Raw genomic sequence first — 12241 nt, forward strand, 5'->3', positions numbered from 1 at the left:
GGCAGATTTTGAGCTAAAAAAAAAATATCGCAAACTTAAAAATGAGACCACAGCTGCCAAAGTAGGGGCTGTGGCATGAGGGAGGGGCCGGGTTTCTAGATTCACTGAAGCTCTCAAACCTGATGGGGAGGGGCCAAGCAGCAATCTCGAAATAGCAACCCCCAGATTTCTGTAAAGTGCCATCAGCCAGGCCAGACCCGCTGTCTGCGTGGTTTCTATATCTAGCAACCACGAAAATAACAGAATCCCTGTACACCATGCACACTTTTAGGTACGTTGTTTGCTAAGGGTTTTTGTTTTTTTTTTAGCTAAGTGTTGCAGCTATCCCTTCTCCAAGGATGACACGCTTGGAGATTCATGTGACAGGTGTAGTCTGCCTCGCTCTGTGGTTTGAGGGGCAGCTGGAGATTCACTGGCAGACCTGTCAGTTGCTGCCTATGCCACACTTGCCAAGCCACTTAGCCTTTCTGGACTTCAGCCGCATCTGGAAGGCGGCGGGGAGAACATCTGCTCTCTGCCTGCATCAGGGAGTTTCCAAGGAGATAAGAGGAAAGCTTTGAAAATTGCAAGTGCCTCAAAATATTAAGAGGTCAGTACTGTTTCTGGAAAAAAATGTTTAAGGCAAGTATTTGTTGATTGAATGACACTGTTCAAACTTCCTTAGTTGACTTCTGGAGACTCCCACATACATTTTTATAGACTCATCTCTCCCTACCATCACCCAACAGCTACACACCCCAAGCTCTGCTACCACATGGCTCAACTTTTGTTTTTGACAAAATAACAACTGTGGATATTTATGGGGTAGAATGTGATGTTTTCATTTTTTACAAAGTAGAATGATTAAGTCAAGCTAATGAACAAATCTATCACTTCCAAAACTTATTTTTCTTTTTTGTGGTGAAAACATTTGAAATCTACTTAGCCATTTTCATTTTTTTTTTTTTAAAGACAGAGTCTTGCCATGTCTCCCTGGCTGGAGTGCAGCAGCGTCGTCATAGCTCACTACAGCCTCCAACGCTTGGGCTCAAATGATCCTCCTGCCTCAGCCTCCTGAGTAGCTGGGTGTATAGGCATGCGCCACCATGCCTGGCTTAATGTGTTGCTATTTTGAAAGGCATTTTTTTCTCCATTTATATTCCCTAATTGGTTATTGCTAATGAATTGGAAAGCTGTCAGTTTTTGCATAGTGATCTTGAAACTGCCATCTTACTGATCATTTTGTAGTTTTCTTGTAGATTTTCTTGATAGCAATCACATGAGTTTTAAGGTACTCAAATACTGATCTATGGCACTGAATGCCTGCAGAAGCCATCAATGCCTGCGAGAAGAAATGCTGTTCGAGAAGATTCTCTCATGAACACGCCAGGTGTTCTTTGGCAATGTCCAAAGTGTGAAGGTCACGTGGCTCTTCCCTCCCTTGAGCTTGAGGCCACAGAGGCAGGAGCTGGGCTTCCTGTACCACACCCATTCCCCACATACCAGAACCACCACGTGTGGCACAGTGCAAACTCTCAGTAGTTTCCCACTGCTCTTCAAGTCTGTGTTCCTCGTCTAGGCCTCAGGTGAGCAGCTCCGCCCTAGCCCCAACCATGTCCCTTCTATCTCTCAGCTCTTCCATGGAGACCCCTGCTCCCAAGGCCACGCCCACCAAGCTGCCCCTCCTAGTTACCGCCACGCCACCCAATTTCCTTCACGGCACTTAACCGCATTCCTACTTACATGCTAACTTGTTCACTGGCCATGCACCCCCCCTCCCCCGGGAAAGCAAAGACCATCTATTTCCGTTGTATCAACCCCCAACATTGAGTAGACAGTGTCCAGCACCCTTTTCAAGATGGATTCACTGTGGGGTGGTTTTATACACCCAACTTAACCTGCAGAAGGATGGACAGCAGGTGAAATGTGGGTACCCAAGCCCCTTGTACGAGACCCCATTGTGTCTACAGATGGCCACCCTTCTTTAGGAGGGGGGCCTGGAAACCCATTTCCCCCTTGGGGAGCTCACAATCTTGGACTTATCTTTTACCAGGTCCAGCCTCACATCGATGCAGAGGAACGTCCAATAATCACGACGCAATGGCTGAGCAGGGTGCGCTCAGAAAACGGTAAAAGTGGCAAAAACTAGCGAGAGCATATCTTCCAGCCAAGTTCACTGAGAGGTCCAGAGAGGTGAAGTCAATTGTCTGAGGTCACACAGCAATTTTGGACTGAGACTAAACACCAAGGTTTCATGACACCATAGACCAATACCAGTGTTAACATAATGTATCAAGTTCTCTGATATTTTTGTCCCCAACTGTATTTCGGAGTGCCATCCTTTTATCCCACAGTTGAAATAACTTATTTATATAAACAAAATAATTCTTTCAAGGAATAAAGCCCCTTACTCTGACCGAGTCACTCAAGCATATAGGAGACCTGTCAGACACCATCTTTGGGGGCATTTCTTACTGTTCAGTTTCTGCAGGAATCTTCTAACCTCCCGAGGTCGGATGCAGCTGCCGGGACACATGCTCACCCAGTGCTGGTGCACAGCTCAGACCTCTGCGACTCTTGTCACTTGGCAGGTGAGTGAACGCAGGTGGTTTCGGCGCTGGTCACTGAACTCCAGAGCAAAGTTTCTAATGGAAAGTGTCATTGAGGACCTTTAGCCCCTTAGTAAGAAAATCTAACAGAAAAACGGGGAAGGAAGTCAGTGGACTTGGAGGTCCAAATGCCACCAACTTCTGTGACTACAAGTACTCCCTGTGGGGGGGGATCGTGTGTCCTGGGGGTCACCAGCTCCAGTGAGGCTCTGCGTTCAGCAACAGCGCGTCAGTATCGCGATGGAAGGTGCTGGATGGACTTCCCTGGAGCTTAAGATACAAAACCCAAGTTAAGTGCCCTTTTCCCACCTCAGCTGGAGGGTGTGTTTCCTATGTTTTTCTCTTTTTCCACAAGGGTAGGAGCTTGGCACGGTTGGCTTTTCAGAAGACGAGCCACGTCTGTACGATCCATCCAAGACACTGATCCAATGAAGTCAGGGAGATCATTTTATCTTAAATCACTTTGGGTATCATGATGGGCTCTATCAACAGGTCCCTGTGGTGCGACCAATGCAACTGCTGGAAGTTTCTAAGTAGCTGTCATACTCTGGTTGAGTCACTCAAGACTCACAGGGCTAACAGCACTTTCTACCACGGCACTTGCAAAGACTTGCTGTGCTCAGCATCCGAAGACCTGTTGAATTTTATCTCAATATAATCACCCAAAGAAAGCAGCAGGAAGGCAAGCACTATTCGTTCTATGTATGTATTTATTTAACACTTATTATTAATAAATACCTACAATGACCAGGAATCATTATTTCTAAAAAAATTCAAATGTGTAAAATATAGCCCCAGGTGAGAAGTTACCAAAAGCAGCAGGAAAAATCAAAATCATTCACTCCTTAAATTCTGCTTTGCAGCTCAGCTGAGGATCAAAATCCCCAGGACCAGGGGAACACCAAGATGTCCCTGCCGGAACTGAGAGAAGGAACACGGGACAACAGCCCGGAGAAGACACTATGGTGGCCCCTCCCCGTCACCAAGGCGTGGGAACGCATCCTGCTCCAGGTAGAATTTCCCACCCTGCCCTCCAATTCAATTTTAAACCCAGTTTCTTTCCCTTTTCCTAGTTTAAAAAAAAAAATCGGGACATATGTTTATTGTCCCAATGACTTTGTTGACTGTAGGTTTGGCTTAAAACAACAATTTTTGTGGTTTTTCTTCATTAATGACAAAAATTTTCCAATCAAAAACTACACTAAGACAGTGTGTTCCTAAACAGCAGTCCAGCTTTAATAGGGCATTGAATCACCTTGCAAACAAATTACAGTCACTACGATTTGTCAATAGGTACTGAACTGGTTGTGTGTTTTTTTGTTTTGGCAAACTTAGAACAAACAGAACTACTCATCATGTAGAAAAATAAAATGAAATGAACCTAAAGTATATCTACCTGTGTGTTGACTGATTCATACTGCCAAAGTAAAACTAAAATCTACACTTACAGCAGAGTTTTAAAAATTCTTAGTGCAAGAAACATAACCAATTAATACAGATCAATACTAATATGGAAAATTTTCCTATACAGAGGTAGAGTCCAGTGCACAAGGCTAAAACAATATTCAATAGGTCTAAACATGAATGAGTCAGGTTTTACGGAATCCACTTTAAATTTTAGGTATCAGACTGTATGTACATACATACAATAAATAGACTATACAATTTTTTTAAGTAGTTTAATAAACTCCACAAAATAATGGCAGATGCATTGAAATATTTACATAATTCAATTTTCAAATCTCTCATTCAAATAAAAGGGATAAAAATAAGATTTCTGCTATAAAGGCAGCAGAACCTCTTTCCTGAAATGGATCAGTAAAATAAGATAATTTACATGAGAGGAACTAATTTATGTTTAAGAGGTATTCATATTCAGCTAAGAAAATACGTCCCTTTTTAAGCTATATAGATTAGGGAATATAAAATGGTATTTTCTACATTTTTAGATTTGTATTTAAAGTTCTAAATTCAACTCTTGAAGGGAGAAAGCTGATTTTGGTACCCAGAGTATCAACACAATTGCAATGGAAAGATAATTAACTTTTGATATTCTGCTTGTTTGCTTCGGAAAGTTTAGGCCAGAAAGAATGTGACATTTCTGGCCCAAACAATCATGTTTATATATGACATGAATTTCACCGAAACCTGACTAACACTTTTGGCTTGATGCTCTTGGGATTTTAACATTCTAAGTCCCTTCCATTTCCAAAGTGTGTTTCATCAAGAGCAGGCAAGACTGGGGACCGAGTATATGATTTTAAGATACTCAAGACTCATTTAAGATTCCAGAATGTTCCAAGCTCACATGGGAGAAAGGTGAAACACAGATCATTTGGTGCCATTCACCTCAGAGATTTGAAAAAGGAAAACACTCAGAAACCCGTCACTGTGATCTAAGAAAATATGCAAAAACCCAAAGCATTGTAAGTGTGACTCATTAAGACTTAATATCAAATTTACTATTTGATATTCTATCAATAACTCTTATTTTACTTGATGTAAAAGATTCTTATCTAGCCCATAAGGAAATCGGAAGAGTCAGAATGAAAGTATGATCGTAACTAATGAAGCAGAAAAACCTTCACAGTTTGAATTTTTTAGAACTTCTCTAAGCACCCACAATGAAAATGCAAGTTGAATTTTTTTATTCAATCATTCTGTGAAAAATACCTCAGTAGATAGTAACATTTTTCCCTTGAATGATCTTCCCACAAGAATACCCACCCACCCTTTTTTTTTGTAATTTTAGATTTTTAAAAAATTTTATACAAATAGACTAACTTTGATTTAAAGTAAACATATAAAAATTGAGAAGAATATTGCTTGCAACAATGGACATTGGAAGTAGAGGAATGGATTAGGCAGGGAGTACAAAGAAATGGCTCCTACTCAACAGAGAACTTCAGGCAAACAACCAGCACTCTGGAAAAATTCCCAACCTGGGTATACTCTTTGCCACACACGTTGTTTCCTTCAGCCCACAAAGTCTGACTGAGTTTGTAACACCAACTTCAGGTCAGAGAAAGGGGGAGGAAAAAAAAAAAAAAAAAAAACCACACCAAAACAGCAAGAAAATCGGAAGGCACAAGCACCCATGGAATCTAGAATTTTCTTGGGGTGAGGAGTTGAGGGGGAAGGGGATACTTTTGGTTGAGCACTACAGTCAAGTGAATTCTGCCAGTGTTGAAGAAAATGTGGAAAATAAAGGTGCCCAGAAACCCAACAAGCACAGCCCGCTGGGGAGGAAGGCGGCTCGCAAGATGGCGCGGAGGGCAACAACCGGTGCTATTTACTTGGATGTCTGTGCCGTGGTGGGGACAAACTGCGCTCTCTGCTCTGTGGGACCGAGACCAAAACAGGATAAAAGCCAACCAACAACCCCCGCCCCCCCAAATCCCAGAAAAAGCAGCAAGAAGGAATGCAAGAAGTCTCACAGAACACACTGACCCGGGTGGGAAGGCAGCACTGTCTTTAATGCACGTCCAACTCTGTCACCTACGCTGTGGCCGTCGCGCTCCTCTACGGACCGGGTAGGGGACTTTGGGCATGGCCGGGCCAGGCGGCCATTTCCCTGCCTGGCCACGCCGTCCCTTCCCTCTACTCCAGGGTCAGAGTCTGCCGCCCCCGCGAGGGGAAACCGGAGTCCGGAATACTGACTTGCGTCCCTCGCAGCCGGTGGAGGCGGCCACCGAGGCAGCCCGACGGAGCTATGAGTTTAAAAAGAAAAGGAAGAAAACAAAAACAAACCCACCCCAAGTCTGTCTCTTCTCAAACTAAAGGAGAAAGCGCGGGGCCGTGGCCTCCGCGTTAGGAGATGATGGCCGGGGACCACCGGGGCAGGCTCAGGTTGTCGGCACTGGCCGAGCGCTTCCGCGTCGATCTCCTCAGGTCCTTGTACTTGTCCTCGCAGAGGCGAGAGATGGCCTGGGGGCGACAGAGACAACCTGGGTGAGGGCCAGACGTGGGAGCACGCGCCGTCTACACCGACCCCCTCTGCAGGCACCAAGGACACTCGAGGCCCTGCGCCTGTGCAGCACACATCCCGTGGCCCAGGGCTCGGCGGAAGTGTAGACACAACACAGTCCCTGTGTCCCAAGTGCTAACGGACCAACTGAGAAAAGAACCTCTTAATGTGAAATAATTAACTGCAGGACAGTGTAGCCTGGGAGTCAGGCAGACTTGGGGTCCCCGCTAGGGCCCCATAGGGGCCGTGACCCCATGTACATGCCCTGTCGTCCTCATGTGCACGTGGGTCAGAGCTGAGCAGCTGCCCTTGTACCCTTAACCAGGGGCTCAGGTCACCTTTGGTAGATAGCTGAAGAAGGGTCCCTGGAGGGATCACAGAGGGCAGCATAATCGACATTCCGGTGATGAGGACAGAGCGGGTCTCGTTGCCATCATGTACTAAGTGTCCTTCTTGGGATTAACATTTTTCAAAATCTTGTTAAGGGTTGCAGGCTTCAGAAAGCAAAAACCCTAAACTCTCTTCTCCCACGCAGGGGCAGGCCACCACACTGCCCCATCCTGCCCTGCGTCAAGGGGCCAACACCTACCTGGGCTGGTCAGTGGCATAGGCAGCAAGAGGACCCCTGGGTCTCACAAGCTGGGGACACACCCGTGCTGTCCACCACGGGACAAGACCAAGATGGCCCCAGGGATGGGTCTAGGGCAGAAGGGACCAAGGCCTCGGGCACACCCCTGGAGCAGGGATCCCATAAGTGATCCTGCTTATTAGCTCCCACCCAGCCCTCCTCCTAAGAAGTCACTGAGGGGAAGATGAAGCTGCATACAAACTTGCTGTGATGACACACAAAAGCCACACAGCTTAACAACGAAGGCCCTGAACCCCCGCCAAGACCATTGGGGTGGCCCCAGTGCTAAATGAGCTACAGAAAAAAATATCAAAGCAGAATCAGATTATTTTTGGATTCCCAATTAATATCTGGTAGCTTTTTCCTAGAAAAGTGCATGCTGGGAAATATTTTTTTGGTGGGCTTACATACATTTTTTAAAAGCCTTTCTATAAGAATAACAGTTTTATCCAGGTATACTACTTGCTAAAAAAAAAAAAAAAAATAACAGTTTTAGATAATCTTTGATTTCAAAACAGAATCAGTGCACATGAAGTATAAACTGAAACTGACATTAAAACTATGAAGTTATACAGATTATAATGAACTAAATCCGGGTAGCTTGTCCTTATTTTGTAACACACAGTGAGAGACCACACGGTTCTGTGGCGCTCAGATGATGTCACAGCACACCAGGAAACAATGTCGCAAGCCCGTACCTCAAGCTTGTGCGCCCTCTCCCTGCTCAGGGGCTCCAAGGGGAAGCTCAGGTTGTTTGCTTCTGCCAGCGATCGGAGATCAAAATAATACTTGGCATAGACGCTGGAGGGAACGTTGATGTTGAACTGGAGCAATTCGAGAAACTGTCGCTCTAGCTCATTCCTGCAAAGGAAGACGAGAATAGCTTAGCTGCCGCACCAGCCGCGTGGGCCGCCAAGGCGAGGTGCTGGAGACCGCCTCCTCCAGGGAGAAAAGTGATCTCATTAATTGCCTAGCTGGACACCAGTGTTGCAGCGTAACCACCACATTGGAATTAAAAGCAGAATCCACTTGATGCGGTGCCCAGCAAGGATGAACACTGATTAATTGGGATGATCCCCAGGAAGTGCTTCAGGGAGATTCACTTCGCTGCAACCCAACACACACAGCAGGCTCCGGCTGCCACTCTCGGCATGGACTGTCACTCCAAAGGGCGGATGGAGCAGTCAGGAGCCGTCAAGTGCAGCCTGGTGAGGGCCTCGAGCCAAGATGCCCAGAGGAAAACCCGGCGTCTACAGGCCTAGAGGAGCTCGGCTTCCTCAAAGGCCCTACCCTGCCCCACCCCGGGGAGGACGGTGGAGGAACTGGTTAGGGGCTCTCTTAGGCAAAAGGCCAGGGAGGTATGGGGGGGCTGTCCAGCTCTAGCTCCCATCTCGTAAAAAGGGAACTGGCTGAGCAGCAGCGTGTCCCTGAGTCACCTGCGGGCTAGTCAAACACACCTCCGGTGCCGCCCTCAGACCTGCAGGCTCAGCGGTCTGGGGCCTGAAAAATGGCACTGCTAGGGAGTCCCCAGGTGGCAGCCACGCTGGGTTGCTGGTCCCTAGCCCCCCTCTGAGAACTACCCAGAGGGCAGGTCCGTGGAGGAGGTGTCAGGATCCCACCTTGCCACCCCACTCACATCTGATGGGAAGGAACCAGGATAAATTTCACAACTTCTACTTTGAGAGCCCCCCCCCCCAAATCAACTATCTTTCAAATTATGTACGTTTATTTCTAGATCGTTAGTACCTGGGGCAGGGCCCTCCGTGATGGAACTGTCTGTGCGGTGCCAGTCCCCGGACTGGGCACTTGGCTTCAGAGCCGCTGCCGCAGCCCCATCCTCATTCAGGCGTCTGCCCCTGCCCTTTATCACACAGAGCTGCAACTGCTGGCTCAGCCCAGTCCTTCCTGCTTGCCTCCTCCATCCGGGAACTGAGACATCTGCTTTTACATGCCTGGCCTGTGGCACAGAACCTGCTGGAAGGCCTCCCATGGGAGAGACGAACTAAGCTCAGGAAAGTGTGGCGCTCGGGCAGAGGAGCAAGGCTGAGGTGTCCGGCAGAGTGGGCCTACTCCCACCACCCTGAGCCTGCCATGGGGTGGACAACACAGTGGTCACCAATTCCCGTGAGTGAGGCTGAGCACGGACGAGCCTGGTCCCAGCCCCCAGCCTCCGCGTCTGAACCGCACTCCAATGCCACTGAACACTGGGTGTCCCAGTTGTAACCCGGACACACATGTGCCCCGATTCTCCTGGCCTCAAACCAAGGTGGCACTGCCCTGTCCCCAGTCCTGTTATCACCTGTTATCAGTCGCTTCACTGAGCTACTGGAGACTGAGGGGGACTCAGCCCCAGCCCCGTGCTGCCGTGAGGGATGGGGCACCAGTGAGAACTATGAAACTCTGCGACTTGCTGACAAAGGCCACATGCAGATCTTTTAATCAGATAAACAGTACAACTTGCTGGTTGTCTCTACCTGGTCCAGTGAAAGTGTTAACAAGCTTCAAATGTAATTTAAATATATATTCTGCTGAAGTTTATATTTTTAAAGAATTTAAATTACTTTTATTTGGGATAATTTTTACTTTAAATACTGATTTCCTTGAAGCAAGTGTCAAAAATAGTGCCAAGGCCAGCAGCAGCAACCTGGGCGAACGAGGCACTGCCCGTGGGCACATCGCCGTCTGGTGGCCAAAAGGCATCACTGCAGGGCACATTCTCCCAGTGCCAAGAAGAAAATCTTAATATCATAAGAGAACCAGTCTGATAATCCTGTCCCAAATGGCACACAGACACCTATGACTCCAGCTGAAAACATACACGGAGTAAAGTCAAGAGAAATCTGCCTCTGAACAAGGTGGGATCTTCCCAGGGACCCTTGGAAAACAGTCACACTTGAGTTTCTTGCATGTTTCTGGTTAACCTTTGGGGGAAACGGGGATTTCAGAGCCGTTATGCTCTCAAACGAAGACAAGATTTAGAAAATAAAAGTTTCCAAAATTTGAATTTCCAAACTGCAACAGCCATGTCTTAAACGGACATCTGACAGCTAGCCTGCTACATGATAAATTATCAGATAACTAACGGTGATGCACAGAATGGGCTTGATGGATTTATTTCCCTCATTTGGATAATCATGAGGAAACAGCTCTGGTGTAAAACTAAGAAATACAGTCAACTCTATAAGCAAAAAACCACATTTCAGAAGTAGTTGCTACATTAGATCCACAGTGAGCCAAAATCCAACTGAATTGGTGCAATGTAGCACCTTGAAAATAGGATTCTAAAATGGAGTAGAGAGAGTCATTTTCATCATCTAATATCCTGCCTACTTTCCTAGAAAACTGGGCTCACTTCAAAACCCAGGCACCAATCTAGCAATTGCCTGCCTGGTATGCACCCAAGAGAACTGAAAAAACGGTCTTGAAGAGACAGCTGTACGGCCATGTCCACAGCATTACTCACACTAGCTCAATGTGGAAGCAACCCATGTGTCCATGGATGAATGGATATATACATACACCGAACGATTAAAAAGCCTTAAAAAGGAAGGAAATTATTAAATGCTACAACATGGATAAACCTTAAGGACATGTGAAATAAGCCAGTCACACGCACACACACACACACAAAACCAAAACCAAAACCCGCATGATTCTACTTGTGTAAGTCGTCAAATTCATAGAAGTAGAATGGTGGCTGCCAGGGATGGGGAATGGGGAGTTAGTGTTTAGTGGAGACAGTTTCAGTTCAGGAAAATGAAAGTTTTGAAGATGGGTGCCCAACAATGTGAGTGTACTGAATGCCACAGAACTGAACACTTAAAAATGGTTAAGATGGTAAAACTTACACCATGTATATTCTAATCACAATTCTCAAGAAAACAAAACAACAAAACCAGACTCCAGGCATCTGTGGAGAGACCGAGGTCCTCAGTCTGTGTACATATCTGCCGTGCCACCCTCAGACAAGTCACTTGGCTCCTCTTTTGGGATTTCTGTCTACATACGAAAATGACCCTTATAGGATTATTGCAAAACCAAAGAAAAACCCCAAAGTGTAATTTTTTTACAGCATTTTTGCCTGCAGAATTCTGCTCAATTAAATTTCCACGTCCCTTTCCTGTCCACACCAATTGTCATTTGTTGTTCAAAGCTGAACGTGATGAGTGACCACTAGTAGCCGGTGTTAGAACAAAACTTGCAATTTCACCTACTTAGATGAACATACTTTCTCAACTCTTATGTTAAAGAAAAGTAGGAATAAAAACTGATGCCAACCTTTGTTTCTTTCTGTAATAATGATACACAAAAACATCTGATCTCATTAGATATTTTCCATAAGGTTGTATTATTTATATTGAAATTTGTTTACATTGTTTTGATCAACTATGTACTAATAATGTACTAATAACTCAGACCTGAAGATGTTTTTAATAAGTCAGAACCTTACAGTCCAGAAGATAATACCATAGTTTTAACCTGCATGTACATTTTTCTTACACAGAATTTGAGGGAAAAAAATAATGTGGGAAGAAGCTGGAAAGGATGAATTCAAGGAGAAAAAGGAACAATATAAAATTTCCACCTCTAAGAAGATGGATAATTAAGGGCATCATATTATATGGTATTCAGTCTCCAAAGCAAACTTTTAACTTTAAAATACTATCAAATATAGTACAAATGATGTGCTTTGCAATGACTGAAACTTATGACAAATCTTAAATGTCAACTTAAAACCACAGGATGTAAAATTTTCCAAAATTTTTCTGGGGATGGACATGCCAAGATGTGTAAACATCTCTGCTGTTGTGGCCACCTGGCACATACCTCCAAACAGATACGTAAACATAACTGAGCACACCTCTGTCTAGCCAGGCATTGTAAACATGGGTTCAAAAGCATCCTTTTGGCTAATATTCCCTCCTAGAAACAATCCTGCTTCCTTCTATCTTTTGGCAGGGGGAAGCCTTGTATATTCCTTCCCAGATTTCCATATGTGCAACTGTCTGATCACCTCTTCTTAGGAGAACATACGTAGTATGTTAGTATGTATCAGCA

At 45.5% G+C, this 12241-nt stretch overlaps 1 protein-coding gene across 4 annotated transcripts in view; it reads right to left on the reverse strand.

Annotated features, from left to right (window-relative positions):
* Window positions 1–6043: 6043 nt before the first annotated feature.
* CCNY (cyclin Y) overlaps window positions 6044–12241 on the reverse strand; it is a 203840-nt gene continuing 197642 nt past the window's right edge. For all 4 annotated transcript variants that reach the window (XM_075997613.1, XM_075997612.1, XM_020284146.2 and 1 more), the window contains 2 exons: window positions 7882–8044; window positions 6044–6515 (listed from right to left, as the gene is read on the reverse strand). In XM_075997613.1, coding sequence (XP_075853728.1) covers window positions 6399–6515; window positions 7882–8044 — 280 coding nt within the window. In that variant the 3' untranslated portion in view covers window positions 6044–6398. The remainder of the gene's footprint in view (window positions 6516–7881; window positions 8045–12241) is intronic.

Source organism: Microcebus murinus, chromosome 25 (assembly GCF_040939455.1).
Source record: "Microcebus murinus isolate Inina chromosome 25, M.murinus_Inina_mat1.0, whole genome shotgun sequence".
Taxonomy (NCBI): Eukaryota; Metazoa; Chordata; class Mammalia; order Primates; family Cheirogaleidae; genus Microcebus; species Microcebus murinus.